Raw genomic sequence first — 16,790 nt, forward strand, 5'->3', positions numbered from 1 at the left:
CAAAATAGGTAGATTGAAACCTTTAGACAGGTCATTGAAAACAAAGCATCTGTATGCCTTTTGAAATTAGCCATCAGACTGTAGGCAGAGGAAATGTTGTCAGCAAAAAATAATTTTCATTTAATTCGTAACTTTCCAGAAATCTATGTTCACACCAAATCTAATGAAAGTTCTTGCCCTATGAGAGATGTTCTGTGTGGGGCTCTAGGTCATCGCTCATCAAGTTCCATATCCTGGTTTTGGGGAAAACAAAGTTAATGAAGGAGAAGGAGTCTGGCTTTAAATTTCTTTTGAGTATTCTCTGCACGGTTCCAGTACAGTAACATCAGCTTGTAATTTAGCCTAGAAAAAAGGGGTCTCGAAGGCAAGGTGTAGTAAGTATTATTTTACTTAAAATTACTGTGAGGCTTTGTTCTCTTACATTGCTAAACCCCTTAATTAAAGTTTGAGTGTGCATGTAAATTAAACAAAAATTCAGGGTTCCCCCCCTCCCCTGCATAATGCTAAATTAAAATAGTACCAGGCCTCACAGCTAGAGGTGTTATCTCACAGAGATAACTTGTCGAACATTTCTGTTCCAGGGAGTAATCTATATGAAGTCTTCCCTCCTCCTTGTTCAAAAATGAACTGGAAAGCAACTTGCTGACAAGCTCATAACTTAAGTATTCTGATATTAATCTAAATCTGCTGATAACTAATTTTTTGTGCTGATAAGCATATTCTTTAAGGGGTAGGCATTTCATATTGTCTTTAACAGGTTTACATCTATTAATAATTCTTAACACCTATTTGAATTAAACTGTTCTTGAAGTTCCGTCTGATTTTCTTATTAGAATTCTTTTTTTCCCTTTCTAATAGTCACATATTTCAGTATTTCATGGGTCACCTTTCATGGCTTGTTAGGGAGAAGAGAATTCAACATATTTCAGAATAAAATGGTTTGTTACCTTTAATACATGTTTGCGATGGTGTGTTGCACCACTACTTCTTTTGTGTTGCCATATCCAGATTCCATTTAGAGTCTTAATTTAAAATTGTTATCCAATTTTTAAATAGTGTGAAAAGTTGTATGTCATCATGAAGATTGTATTATCACAATATGTACTACTGTCAGGCTGTTAATCCCTTGGTCTGTGTAGGGAAAGCTGGCCCACAGATCCCAGGTCAGACAGCAGCTGTTGTCGTTGAATTGGTTGCTGTAATCCCTAGTATTAACCAACTTACTCTAAAGAGAACTTTTATTGTAAAGGAACAGAATGCATTTCTTAGGATATAACAGCAGAAGCCAGTTAATGAAACTAAGTTCAGTCTTTAAATAACATCTGATTTTCCTGTGCTGTACATATGCCCTATCATTTGAGGCTGGGGAAAAGTTTTCAGTTACCACACTGACATAGGGCATGCCAGTTCTCAGTGCATGGATATACAGAGTAGATGTACTTTGCTGCGCTGAGGTCATTATCTCAGCAGCATGGCTTGCTTATCTTTTTATTGTCAAAGGGTGTTTTGTTCTTCAACTTCCTTTTCTAAAATTACCTATATAGCAGATGTTACTTAGAACAGTTGAATTGAGTCCCATAATCCAGAAGTCAGATGTCTTGTGAGGAAAACATTCCTAAAAAGTGTTCTAGGTATCGAGAGATGGTAAACAGAATATGCTGAAGTAAAATGCTAGCACTCGGGATGATCTGCATGGAAGAACTGCATAGGAGTGCTCTGGCATTCACAGCGATCGCAAAAAGGTGCTAAGAATTATCAGAGTTTGTAATACCAGCAAAGAATTCTAGTGTAGTATATGAAGTTTCAGGGTGTTTTCCTCCAAAAGTTAAGATTTTGGGAAGCAGTAATCTTAATCTTTCTCACCGCTCTTAACTTGACAAAATTGAGATTTTCTTGCTCTATGGGACTTGCAAAAAAAATGTGATATCTTCCTTTTGGTACCAATAAGCATCTGCTTTCTAGAAAATGTGGTCTAATGAATTCTTTGGTACTGTTCCCATAAATTCCTTTCTGTATAGTAATTTTTCTGCACTGGTTGAATCTGATGTGTCATCTTATATGAAATATTTAATGGAAGACAAGGGCACTATCATAGGATCTCTTTGTGAGATTTCTTTCATTTTCTCCATCTTTCCTCTGCATCAGAAAGCTTTTCTTCTGTTTGTTGTGTTTCTACCTCTTCATTCACTGTAGCAGTAGCACTGTTAATGTACAGAGCGGTTTCGTATCTTTCCCTTGCTATCAGAGTTTGTATTGAGACAAGCTCTTCTGCAGTGCCTCTGCACTAAACAAAGAGATGGTAAAACATCAACAGTGGTGGAGTTACTGCCTTATTCCAAGAACTTCTCAGTTACCAGACCTCTTTCTTTGGCACCTACTTTGTATTCTGTTGTGTGTTACCCTTTCTGGCATTGAATTGCCTGTGCTTACTGAAACTGAGGAAGACTAAAGGTGATACACTTATCCAGGGACAGGGATCTACTCAATCCTTTTTTGGGAACAATGTACTCCATATTCAGTGTCTTAAGAGAGATTAGTTGCAGTTGATGAGTTTGGAAGTCTTTCTTTGGTACAACAGAGAGGATTACCAGTTTATTGTGTTTGATTCAAAAGCTGTGGGAACAGGTATAGGTATATTGTCTAGGCATTCCCTGCAAGGAGAAAAGGAACTCTGAGTATAAATGCACCCAACTACATTGAAGTTAAGTATTGGTAATTGTCTTCTGAATATGACAAGGTTAATGTGGAGTCAGGTAATCTCTTATAAAAAAAAAGATTAACAAATTCCTATCCCTTGAAAACACGGAAGAATTCCTTTATACCACCTTCTAGTTCCTTTTCTAGCTGTTGTAACTGAAGCTGTTACCTTTCTCAAATTGACAAAGAATGTAAACCAGTCTGTCTTGTGGAAAGTTCTGCCTTTCCAAATAACAGATAGGGATTGTCTAGTGTGACTTGGGCTCCTGTCAAGATTACGTTCTTACAGTCTACACTGGATATGGCTGATAAAACCTCAAGATCTGTTTTCCTTGTGGGTTTTGTTGTGGAGGTTCTCTGCTTATAAAATTTTTCGGGACAGAGTATCATCATCTGACATCTGTATTACTGTTTAACTTGTCTTTGTAATTTACAGACAAGTTGTGTTTATTTTGACTATTCAGTAACAAACTGTTGTCAGTAGACATCTCTAATGACTACTTGAGACCTCTTTCTCCAAGACCAGCCTTACGTGCAAGAGTAGAGGTTTCAGTCACTTCTGTGTTCTTACACTGACTTCATTTCAAGCTCAGATACATTGAACATCATGCCAGATAGTGAGAAGACTGACTTGCCATCTCACCAGCCTCAACCTGATAAGCAGCATTTGAAGGGACAATCCGGATTTATCTTATAACCTTCTATTCTTCAGGGATGAATAACTAGCTAACAAAGAACTAGAGGTTGTGGGACGATTGCATCACTGTTCACTTGATGGCCACTTGTAGTATCTTGTCTGTATTGTTCGGGAACTGTTCTCATAACTGTTTTCACTGTAGATCAGGAGCCTGGAAACTCTTAAGAGGTGGGTTTTTTATGGGACAGAATAAAGATTCATTTGGATTTAAAATTCACTCTGTAATTGCTCAAACTTTGGGCAGAGAGTAAGGAACAGTTGAGAGGGTAGAAAAAGCCAAGAGTTCAATATTAAAATGTTTGAAGACTATATCATGAATTTAAAACCAGATGACAACAGTCTTTGTCACATTCAATCTGTTCAAAGTTCAGTACATGTTTCTCTCTGCATACAGCTTGAACTTTTCTTAAGAAGACAAAACCCCAAAGAACTCCACTCTCATACAGAGATTTTCTTTGTAGATGCTAGATGATTTTTTGTTTTAATAAGAGATCACTTACATATTTGTAAAACAGCTGTTTCTACCTCAGCATTAATTCAAAATTTTGTTTGCAGTTTGTAATAGTGTTTAAGGATATTTTACAGGAGATAAGGTATATAGAGATTTTCTAATCAATATATGGATCTGGTATAATAAAGGGGAAAAAAAATAACAGACAGCAGAAATAAAGAAACCTGAACCTTTCAGTCAGGTTAAGGTTTTTGTTGTTTATAGGCTTTACATTATAGGCAACTGGAGAAAGAGTAGGGGCATCAGTAATAAGTGGAAGGCAGATATTCCTGAGGAGGCCTAAGAAACACATTTGGCCCATGAGTGATGGTATTGCCTTGTGTCTGTAAGAGGTAGTAAGGAGAGGAGGAGGTTAAGAATCATGGAAATGAGAATACCAAAGCAATGAGCAACAAGAGAAGAATAATGCTGCATGTTCACGTAATAAGAAATGATGTGATAAACGTTATATGAAAGTGTGTAGCAGTGCACTGAGAAATCCGGTGACTGTGAAACCCTCATCCTGATGCTTTGCTGGAGCACGCGGCGCACCTTGGGGCTGTGCCAACACAGAGAGACCGGCCTTCCTGGGCCTCCTGCCTCGGGAACTGCAGGACTGTAAACATCACCTAGCCCTCGGCACAGCAAGCAAAGGAGGTACACATATTGTAGCCCACGATGACAAAATAATTCTAATTTTTCAGTGAAAAGCATTCCTATTTTCTCAGAGGTGAATAACATTGTAGTATAGCCTGTGCTTTATCCTTATGAAGCTTCTGTTGCTGCATCTGAGCTAATTAATGAATCCCCTCTTCTACAGTATGAAAATAACAAACAAAAACTATTGCTTTCCAGTGAATTCGTCCCACCATGTTGAGTGAGGAGAAGCGTAACATCTGTCTCCATAGTGTAGATGGGCGTTATGCTTCTCCTCACTCAACATGGTGGGAAGCTTCTACCACATCGATGCTGTATACTAATATGTTTCTTACCTTGGTGAAGAACTTGATTGTTGCGGTGAAGAGATGAAGGAAAAACACATCAGAAGGGGGATACTCCAGGCTCAATCTTTACAAAGGCATTCAAATTAAAACCTGGGTTTTTTTTCCCTTTCTTCTTTCTTTCTTGCCAAAAACATCTTGGATGTTATCCTTGGAAGTTGACAAAAAATGGTTTGAAATGTTTTCAAAAGACTGTGGCTGAATATGTATTAAAAAAAAAAAGAAAAAAATGGGTTAAGCAGAGATGGTCTTCTCAATGATTGTTAAGTAGTTGTTGGTAATTGGTTATTAGGTTAAAATGAAGTAACTGGCCATGTCACCTGTAATGGAAGGAGAACATCCTTGTGCTACCCCTATGTTTAATAAACATGCAATAAAATAACCTAAGCAAAGCGAGTACTGCTCCTCAGCTGCTTGAACACAGCCAGAATCAGCATATTCTTCCAGAATGAAATGGCGTTTATGCAGGTGCAAGGAAGCATAACTTTTTTTTTTTTTTGCATATAATAATTTTTGGTGCCTATCTTGAACTGAAGAATTTCAGGACTCAGCGTTGAACAGATAGCTTTGTTTTGTTACTTGGAGCAGAGCTAATACCCAAAGAAATGCAGATATGGCACCTGACCTAAAATCATGTATCAATCCTTAGGGTAGAAGGCAGAAGATAAGAACTAGTATGAATGTTCTTATACAAAAAATTTACAGATTTAGTTATTAATTCTTTATTAATTGATTGTTTTTCCTATTCGAAGTCTTGAGGGCCCCTTCCTTGTATATCTTTCTACCCGCTGTCTTTTGCTACAAAGATCTTATATGTAGTCCTTTACTTCCTTTCTTGATCACTTCTCTGAATAAATCCCATGCGAAATTTTTGTATCTATACCTAAGGTTTCCAGTTTGCCATCCAGAATATATAACCAAGTGATTTCTTTCCATTTTAGCCACCAGTGGAAGCGTACTGGTATGACTGTAACAGGTTTGGATATCTCATATTTGCAGTTGAAGTGTTCAAGAAAATTCAGCTATCACATTTCTTTTCAGCAGTTAGAAGTCCTCTTCAGAAACTTTTAAAATAAAGTGTCAGATTCTCCAGATCTTAGACAATCCACAGTTTAATTTTTACTTCAGGAATATAGGAATTTGGTATGTTGTATCACTTTTTAACAAGCTGTACTTCAGTCACACGATACTGTAATATATCTTTATCATAAATAATGTATTTTATTTATGTGTCTGGTCTGCAGTCTGTATAGAGAACAATGACCGATGCAACTGAAATTGAGACTGTAGTGGCCAGTCTGTAGTTTTCTAAGACTGGGATTTGTTTAATACAAGCTGTAGGAAGCAACCTGGGCTGACCCCCAAGCTCCAGTGAGCAAGGTATAGTGATATATTTGGAAAGATCTTCAATTCAAATACTAAGTGAATTAGAAAAGCATTATGACTGCCTGTCCTTTTGCGGTTTCCCTCACACACAGACACCCCCTCCCCAGAAAAAAAAAAGGGGGGGGGGGGGTATCAAGATTTTCTTTCTCTGTTGCTTCTATAGTGCAAACAACTTCATCTTTTCTGCTCAGTTGTCTATCCAAAGCTGTTGTGGCACTGTGTTTCCCTTAGCAGATATTTAAAGACTTCATTTCAATATAGCTGAAGAATTTAATTTCTGAAGAGCTTGTCGGTGGAAACTTTTTTCACAACTTTTATGGGCTTCTTCAGCAATACAGTAGAGTGAACAGCAGCAACCAGGAAGAAAATTTATGTCCTTTTAAATTATGGCTATTTCTTTATTTACGTTAATTTTTAATTTCAATTACATAGTTGTTAACATTTGTATGCATGCTCTATAAATAGCGTGAAGTCTGCTCTAACAATTCTGCTGAGAATAAAGAATTATTTGGTATGGTGACCTTTCAAATGGTCATGTGATTTGTCCCTTGCTCTAAGGTATGGTAAAGGAAGCCTGAGAACTGTGTCTTCAGCTGACAAGTTAACTCCTTTGTCTTTTCGAAACTGTGTACTTTTTAGAGGAATCTATTTCCTCAGATTAATAATTAATGTAATACCAAACCATTTTTTGCTTAGAATTTTCTCTAAAAAGATAAAGGTTTTATTATTCAATTTCAGGCACCCATTTTATGATAAATGTTTGTAGAATTGTCCTGTTGCTGAGGGTTTAGTAAATTGGAAGAACTAGTTTCCCCTATACAGTAGGAATGTGAAAGTTTGGTGTTTGGCTATAGGAGTAAGAGTGGTGAAATGTCAATTGATTTTTAGTGTGAATCAGTAAAAAAATGCACTTTCTATCTTTAACAATAAAGCCGTGCCAGAGTCTGAAAGCTAGATGTATGTATCTGCTGATCTGTAGACAGAACTAAAACTAGACATAGCAGCTGGTTGAGTCCTTTCTCTTTCTGTGCTGCGTAGGTGTCTACAGGAAAGTATATGCCACTGACCTGTGATTACAGACAGTAACAGAGTAGGGCTCCCTGTTGCATGGGAATTCCCTTGCTTTTATTGTCTGCTGTCATCAGGTAGGAAGAAAAGTAGCTTGATGCTGCTCTGAAAAAGGATTACGTTATGGCAGTCGAGAGTGCTGACACAGAATCATTTCACTCAAGTGCAAAATACAGGAAAACAGTCTTAATGAGTAATTGGAAGTTGAAAAACTATTTCAATTAATAAAGCTACAATGTGTTTACCTTCTTTATTGTTGTAATTTGTCAGATTTTTTTTCTGTTTGTAGTTGAATCGTAATTTAAAGTTAAACTCTGAGTTAAATACCCCTTTTTCCTGAAGCACAGTAAAAGAAAGTTACTTGCAATTGTAGTGAATTTTACAGGTTTCTAATACTTTACATAAACCTATGCTGTGATAGAGGCAAAACCAGAAGAAAACTATCCTTAACCAAAGGCAAAATCCCATTGAATTTTACGTTTTTAAATTGAAATATTTTGGATGTTGGCAGTTCTGGATTTTTGGCTGCTGGTATTTCTCAGAAGTTTTTAATTAGTCTTAGATAGACCAATGGAATTTTTAGCAGAAAACCTGTCTTCAAACAGATTTCAAGAATTAAAGAGAAAATTTTCACCAACTCGTTGTTCAAACATGAAAAAACTGAGCTTGCATTTTCCTCAACCATCAATTTTCTGTCAAAAAAATATTGCTAACCAACTGATTAAATTGGAGGGAGCATTTAGGGTCTGAAAGACTGTTTCTTTTTTGGTTGAGGCTGGATAGAAAGTGGTGAAAACATAAGAGTTGAGTAAGCCAATAACCAGGTTTCACACGCAGTGCAGATATAACAGCTTTTTGCCACTGAAAAAAGGATGGTCTCTCTACTGTTTGTCTTGCTTGTCTTTTTTTTGTTCATAAGATCCTTATACAAGCAAATTCATTTTGCTAATACAGCAGAAAACTCAGAATTTTTTTGTTCTTGTTAACTTTCTGCTGTGCTCATTAGTTAGATTTGCTTGCAGCAGATTCTTGAGTGCTTGGAGCTGTGTCTGCAGAAGGTGTTGGGAGTATAAGGGCTTGAATGGATGGGTAGGGAAGTCCCTTTATGGTGACGGTCACTGTTTGTTCTTGAGGAATCTTAAATTTCTTTCTTACATTTTATCCAGTAATGGATCTGATTTTGATTGCCATTTGAAGTAATTCCATTTCTAAGTGATATTTGCTTTTTTAAATAATTGCAAATGACAGCAGAGCCTTTAAATATGACATGAACAGTACTGGTTTAATATCTTCGGTTTGATTCTTTCTTTTTTGCTTTAATGTCTTCCTGTGGCCAAAGATTCTGCAGCTGCATACAAGCATGTTTAAATACTATGCATAGGGAAAGTCCTGTTAAAGTCTGAAAGACAAAAAACTTCAGATTAGTGATAGTAATATTTCTGAACTCAGTTCTTCTATCAACATGTAATTCTTTTGATGTAATGTTCTTTTTACAGAGTTAGGTATATATCCTTTCTGAAATGCCATCCTGAGAACTTCAATTTCCTTACCACTTACATATCATGATGTTAGATTCTTAAAGTGATTTTTGTGAAGAGATTATTAAATTAAGTACTTAAATGATTATACAAAAATTGTCATTTTAAATTTCCGTATTTTCAATTTCTGTGTAGGCAGAAGCCAGGCTTGCAGCCAAACGGGCAGCTCGAGCAGAAGCAAGAGATATACGTATGAGAGAGCTGGAGCGACAGCAAAAGGAGGTAGTGTAAATCATTAGTAATTAGTGCAGACTTTTAGTAAAAGTCTTAATGTGCCTTATTTCTGTACTTGCATCAGATTTTGTCTTTTGGTGTAATTCAGCTGTGTGCTACTATTTTCAACATCAGGCAACTGCTAGCTTCTCACTTTCCCTCTCCCACATACCCTCCTCTTTTGCCTTAGGTTGTATAGCTAAAAGGGTAACTTGCTTTGTATTGTGGCATCTCATGAAATATTAATCTGAACATTCATTATTAACTTCCTTAATAGTTACACTTGTATTGTGGAAAAAAATCTAGACAAAATAGGCTGTTAGTACTCTTGCTTTCAAATTAAAAACCAAAACATTTTAAATGTGATTTTTAAATTCTAGCAAAATCAGATGCTTGGATGTTTTGCCTTTAACAAATGCTGTAAATCAATGCTAGCGATCAAAATGGACAAAGATTAGTCAAATATTTATCTTTAGCTATTTAAAAGGCTGAGACTTTGCTTGTTACTGCTTTTTTGGTTTTAAATGAGCAGGAGAGCGAATATAATGATAATGTCCAGAACTCAGGCTGGCATAAACAAATTTTGCATAAAGAGGAACAGTTTTCAGCTTCTAATGTGAAGTTTAATGTTCTCTGGATTTGAATTAGTACATTTGTGTCTTGAGTCAGCTGGTGACTTTTGTGCTTTTGTAAGAGTAATTACTTGAAATATGGCAAATTCTTTGCTGCTTGTTGCTGTGCAAAAGGTCCATGTAAACATGGATAAGTGGCAGCACAGCATAAATAATAAATGTGACTGTATGACGTTTTCATACAACTATGAAAAAGAGAATTATTTTGCTCTGTTTTTACTGTATTCATAATATAATTAGCAACTGGATAATTTGGATATGTGCCTTTGGATATGCAGTTTTCAATTTCTTCCCATATGGATTATACTGAAAGTAATCACAGTAAATATCTATTGTCAGGATCTTTATGTTAAAACAAAATTAGTAGGTTTGGGATAATATTTTCACATATTTTTTGTGTTGCCTCATACTTTTTTTTTTAAAAAAAAACCTTATTTCTTGAGTAAAAAAATTAGGAACTAGATTTTCAGCAGTCTGGTTATTTCACAGTTATTAATTTGATTCAGGTTTTGACGCAGCATGCAAAAGACCGAAAACTTCCTATTTATCATGATTACATTCAAATCCATGTATTACTGATAATTTGGGGATGGTTTTGCTATGGTAATAACAAGTGCAATTTTAAAAACATGGTTTTGCCCAGGTTTTATGTGTTTCTTGTTATTCCATACTTTCCGTTTTCTAATTGCTGTAGGTATCTGATATTATACTGAAGATTACATGACAATTAACATAAATTTTTCCAAATCTTTGATTTAGGAATCCAGTTTTGTGTAGTTATTAACCTATATTGTAAATGTTTTGTTTGTTTTTGTTTTTACGTTCTGTCGTTTTCTCAGCATTCATATGATAGAAAATGGGCTCATATCCAGAAATGGATGGTAGGCTAAAACCACCTGTTGTGCATGTTTTTGCCACTCAGAGAACTAATACAGGATTTGGAGGAAGCAATTTACTAATGGTTTGCTGTGTGTCATTTCAAAGTGTTTTATTACTGAAACCAGTTACATGTAAGCTATGTATAGATGTGGATATGCAGGGTACTTTGTGGCAGCAAAAGACAAACTGAAACGAGATTTATTTTCTTAAACTGGAAAGTGTTTTGGTTTTGCCATGTGCTGGTTAAAGTCATGAAAGTATTTTACATGAAATTACATTAGTTTCAATCTAGGTAACTATTTTTTCCACAGTAAATGTTTTTATTGCAGTTAACTTTTAGCGTTTTGAGTTTTTTACTTTTTCATCTTAGCAGGCTTGCCTTTATTTGCTGCTGCTTTGAGTCATGTAGCAAATGCTAGTCTTCTCACTGATGATTATTTCACTTCTAAGACTTAAAAGATTAATCATAAAAGAAAAAAAACCCAATAACCAAAAAATCCAGACCCAAAAAATGACATATGTATCATCTGTATCCTTTTACCCTTTGCCCCTCATTTTCAATTAATAATGATAAAATATTTGACTGTTAATTTATTTAGATTAAATCCACTAAGCAGGAAGAAGTAGAGCTAGTTGGGTTGCAATTTGAGAAAGCTCCTGTTCAATTTATGTTAATTTAGTGCAGTATTTCTTTGGGGAGTTCCTTTCAGAAACTTAATGTACCTCTTAAAAAGGCATATGGGAGATGCGAGTTTCTTTTTATGTTTTTAGGGGAGCGCTGGCTGAGTGTTTTGGATCAAGAAGATTTTAGTAGTATATGCTAAGAGTAACCATAATTTCAAATAGCTAAAACTACCGTGATGGTTAATCAGCACTTCTGTTGAGAAATCCGAGAACCATCATTAGGATTTTATTTGCAGTTGTCCTGACTTTATATTGTCTCTTTGCCTAGCTGACATTCATGTGTATATTAGTTCTATAGTCACTTGTAAATAACATAAATTTCTGGTGTCTCTTGGTAGAATACACATTTGAATGCTTTTTTTTGTTTGAGAACAAGGGTTTTCAAACTGTGGAATGCAGATTGCATTTGTGAGCAAGTTCACTTTGAAATTAATGCCACCTTCTTTTTGCACTTGTAAGAGGCACATCTGCTGCAGGAGGTTTCTGAGCAGATGTGCACACTTTCTTCGATTGGGAGACCTAACCTTTGTTTTAGATAGTGAGTTTTTCAAACTTAAATACTTAGAAATTGAGTTTGATAGCTACCAGCAGCAGCTATCTGTTTGTAATATGTACCGTGGTAAGTACTTCGTCCTTTGACCTGAAAATGCTAAATACTCAACGCTGGCTTTCTAATTTTTGATTGTACACCAGGAAAAGACTCATTACCCAAAGTACATTACCTACGGAAATGTACAGAAAATTGTGCCAGAAGCTGAAGTTTTGCATTACAAGATCGTATTATTAGCTGGGGTGTATACCAGTGGTTAGGAAGAATCTTGCATAAATAGCGAACTATCTGCTTGCAAGCTGCAGATAGTATTAACAGGCATTTGTCCATTTAGACCACAGGCATAAAGTATATTTAAAATTGGTAATGATCTGTCTATAATATGTTTAAAAGTTCTACAGAATAAATGTTCATTTTAATCCTCAAAGTAGATGCTATAGAAAGAAAGACTAAAGTATCATTAGAAAGTTAAACTTAAACACACATACCCTTTGGGAAATTATTTTCTTGTAGAGTATTAGCTAAGCCTCTTGATTAGTCCCAAAATAATATTGAACAAGTTAATGTACCCAGTAATAATGTAGCAAATAACCATGTGACTATAGGCAGTATGAAAGCAAGCTTTAGACTTTGGATATCCACCTATGATCTAGAGGCTGAGCTTTTAACTCTAAAGATATCTGGCTTACAACCTTCAGAATATTTTGACCTATTGAAAACTGTAGGAAGTGAGGCATGTAAAGAAGGATTCCTCCTTTGAGCTCTGTTGTATAGCCTTCAAGTGGGATAGTTTAAAATAAGTTATTCTTAATACGTTCACCTACTGTTAACTAAAATTTGGGGAAGCTTATGTCATGTGAAACATTTTGATGTTTAATTTTTAAATAGTTGTACTTTTGTTCCTGCTGCTTCTCACATATTCCTTTGTGTGAGGCAAAATGAATGTTCTCTGCTCTTTCAACAGAACAAAAGATAAGTTGCTTTAGCTAGTTGTCCTCCCCCAAATTTTATAAGCTGGGTTTATTATTTTCACTGTCACTGTAGAGCAGAACTACCTATAGAATTTATAATTGACCAATTTGCTTAAGAAGCTTTGTTTCTATAATAAAGGAGAAAATCTGAAGTATGTGTGAGGAAACAGAGAATGAGAATTTCTATTAGGGCTAAAATAACTTCGTAAAATGTTCACAATCTGACTAGTAATTACAGTAAATTTCTTACTAATGTACTTGGAGTTTCGTAAAGCTTTTCTTTAATTTTTACTTTGATTTCTTAATTTAAAAAATCTTGTACTCTTTTCTGCATTAATATAGTAATCAGAAAAAGGATTGACTACTGAACAGTGATTACTAATTTTATTAACCCCCTTTATTTACGTCTCTTAATGTAGTGTGTTGGCATACTTACCCAAATTGGGTGAAACCACAGTTCTTCTGACTTGAGTGAGTTCTGTTGCCACACTTGATTATTTGAAATTATACACAGCATTAAAAGTGCTAACAGCATGTTGCTCACCTTTGCTTGCTTTTGCTTTGTTGTCTTTATTTTTTTTTTTCCCTCCTGTGGAATAACTCTGCGTTTCTTCTTTCTCAGGAAGATTCAGAGAGGGCCAGGTATTCTCACCGGTCCAGTCGACATTCATATTTGGTTTGTGTTCAAACTGTGTACTTATTCTTTTCCATCATGGCTTTTTTTTTAAAAAAAACGTTTTGGTTTTGTTTTCATTTTCTTAGGGAGCGGATGATGCTTCAAGTCTTCTAAGTATTAGCAGTTTTAGAGTCAGTATTTTACATCATGTGTAATGTTAAAAGTTCATCTAGTATTTTATTACCGTCAATGTTAACAAGGTAGTTTATTTTTATGTATTTCAGTCTTTGCATTTGAAAAGAATCTTTGTTGTCACATGTTCTTTGACTATGTTTTTACTGTAAATACCTCATGCTTCTTTTTTCCTTTTCTACATATATTTCTTTACAGTATATTTTTGTTGCTGAAAATAGACAAGGTGTTTCAGAATTGTTTGGAAATAGATGTAGTTCAATTGTCAATTATTTGAAATAACATATATCTAATAACAAGTTGTAAGTGTCATCTTTTAGTGTAATTCCAGTCTAATATGATTTATTTCTTTTTTTAAAAAGCTGAGTAATTGTGCTCAGACTTCAGATATTGCCAACTAGTAAAAATTAATTGGCTTGTCTTTAAATGGTAGAGTATTAAGATTCCTACATAAGTTGTCAATTGTCTTGTGGTTACAACTGTACATCAGATCTCATGGTCAGATGTGAAGGTGCTATTAATGATCAAACAGTGGTCTCCTTTAGATAATTCACGTGGTGGGGGTGGGGAAATCTCTTGTTTCTCCTGTCTCAGAAATTCTGCAGTCAAATTTTGTTAAATTAATTAATACTACTGCTGATGCAGTCATCCTGAATCAGTGCCACTTACTGCAGATAAGTAATACTGATTTGTAACTTGGACATTCATTCCAAACTGATGCTGGTGGTTGTGTGCTCACTGTTGTATCTTTTCTTGCACTCTTTATTTTGTCTTCTTACAACATCTGTGGAAGAACAAGTAGTAGTACATAAGGATACAATTTAAAGAAGGGTTTGGTATGATGCAAAGTTTGATTTCCTTGAGAATGTGACAGTAGCAAAGACTTACCTGAATGATACAACGCATACCAAAGACTGCTAATGGAAGTATTTATTGTATCTACAGGCTCTCCTGTATCCTCTTTAGGTCATATATGGTGCTCAAGAATGGTTTTGTTGAGGGCTTGCAAACATTTCCCTGGTTTTAGTAGATTTTTGGAATTAGCTTGTCATGGATCTGCATATAGGTCTGGAGAGAGACAAAATAACTAATATACAAGAGTTGCTTTTGTTTAATTTGCAAGGTGGAGTAGGCTGTTTCTTTGTGTGACTTTAAAAAAGTGATTGTCACTAAGAGGTTTCAGCAATTAAATGTAATCTTTGATTAACTAAATTTTGTGTAAGGCCTTGCAAGTGCTGGTGTTAAGTGTTTCTGCAATTTAGCACACAGATTTTTACCAAATGAATCCTTTGAATCAGGTAGTGTTGACTACTTTGCAAACAGTAAATGGTTTACAGAAAAAGCACGTAAAATATGTGATGTGGTGACACTTTTAAACTTGAGAGCTGGTACAGGTTTGTTCAGATCTGCTCTTGCCTTGGTTAACATACAAAGTATGCTAAGAGAGAAATGAAGAAATTTTCCCTTGACTAAATTATAGGGTTTGAACCATCAGATAACTGGGCTAATTTTTGGGTGGCTTGCTCAGAATTTATTTGACTGCCTTGGTTATTTTGTGCCTTTCAGTGAATAGAGCTTTTAATTTTTTTAATATATATTGATATATTTTTTTACAATTTCATTCTTAAGAGTTCTTTGGATGTCAGTGGGTCTCACAGGAGCAGAGCAAGTACCTCCAGAAGGAGAGATCTTGTGGTGTGTAGCCTGGAATGAGCATGATTTGATGTGTTCACATTATAACATTTTCTGTGTCTACTTACCAAAGAAGTAGTTTGGTAAAAGCATGCTTGTTTATAGAAAACAGTAGTAACTGGACTGCTGAAATGATTGAAGTAATCAAATGTTTTCTGAGAGCAAGTTTGAGGAGTCAAAGAAAGTGCAAAGTGTTCTGTCAATAAGAAAACAATATAAAATAATATGAATTAAGCCTGGACTATATTAATTTATGAATGAATACAAAATCTAAAACCAGGGAGGTTTTGATGTTAATTTGATCTCTAGAAGGAATTTTATTCCTGTAATCCTCTCAGTAGTTCTTATGTTGAAAATTACACTGGGTAGTACTCTAGAACGCTATTACTGTATCATGTAATGTTCTCAAACTACTGTCAATTTCTTATTTTGTTTGGTGTTTTAAGGAAGTTTAGGATGATACTAAGTAACATTTTGGATTGTGCTTTGACTACACTGAGAATGGTCAAGTTACACCTGTGAAATTTTAAATGAATTGGGGAAAAAACAAGCTTGTTTTGAAAGTTTAAGATTTGTATGCTTAAAAAAACAATAAACGCAACAGATTTTGTCTTTGTTGAGTGTAACAAGAAACACAGGGACACTGGCTAAGCTGTTATTACAAAGCTGGTTATCTTTGAAAGTTGTCAAATCTGGTAGACCAGCAGTCTCTTTACCCACAGGTGGCCATTTAATCTCGCTATTCCTCCTTTATCACTCACTTGCTCCATCTGAAAACACTTTTATCCCTCCCTTCCCCACCTTTGATTCCTCCCTTGATCCCATGATGCCTCCTTGCATCCTGTAATGTCTTCCATGCCCTGTGGGCAGTAACCTCCCTCAGTCTATGAGGTGCCCTGGAGAGCCCTCAGAGCATCCTGATGGGTTTCACACCTGGACAGCGGGGATAATTGATGCTCCTCTGGGCTCCTTTGCCTGTGTGGAGATGAGCCTTTTGTCACATAACCTAAAAAATACTGTCTCAGTTTAATACAATTTACCATATGAGAATTTGTTTAATTATTTAAAACTCAGTTACCAAAACGACATTACATTTTTCACATAATCTACTGTGGTCCAAAACAATCTTGCTTTTCAGAAATTGGGATACTATCAGGAAAAAACAATTTAGATTTTATTAAAAAGTGTTCCAGCCTCAGAATGCCCTTTAGATTGAATGGCATTTCTTCAGGTATAAACTTTCATAATTAGTAGAATATGTTTTCTTGTAACTTCCTTTTAACTCTTTTTAGTAATTTATTTTTTTAAAAAAAGTTTAATCTTTTTTTTAACGTCATGATTTTAATGTCTTTCTTTTTTTACTTCAGTATGACAATGCTAAGGATAGATCTGCAAGATACTTGGTCCCTGTATGTTAACACTTTGCATGTCTGAGTGAAGACTGCTTTTGTGCTTTGTTTTTAAGGTGTAATGACACTAACTAG

At 35.2% G+C, this 16,790-nt stretch overlaps 1 protein-coding gene across 11 annotated transcripts in view; it reads left to right on the forward strand.

Annotated features, from left to right (window-relative positions):
- Positions 1-16,790, forward strand: part of LRRFIP2 (LRR binding FLII interacting protein 2) — a 58,539-nt gene that overhangs the window by 11,947 nt on the left and 29,802 nt on the right. For 10 of the 11 annotated variants that reach the window (XM_040591105.1, XM_040591107.1, XM_040591106.1 and 7 more), the window contains exon 3: positions 9,013-9,099. In XM_040591105.1, coding sequence (XP_040447039.1) covers positions 9,013-9,099 — 87 coding nt within the window. Of the gene's footprint in view, positions 1-9,012; positions 9,100-13,428; positions 13,483-13,568; positions 13,614-16,790 lie in introns of all 11 variants that reach the window. The other variant, XM_040591115.1, reaches the window with a different exon arrangement.

This window comes from Falco naumanni, chromosome 4 (genome assembly GCF_017639655.2).
Source record: "Falco naumanni isolate bFalNau1 chromosome 4, bFalNau1.pat, whole genome shotgun sequence".
Classification (NCBI taxonomy): domain Eukaryota; kingdom Metazoa; phylum Chordata; class Aves; order Falconiformes; family Falconidae; genus Falco; species Falco naumanni.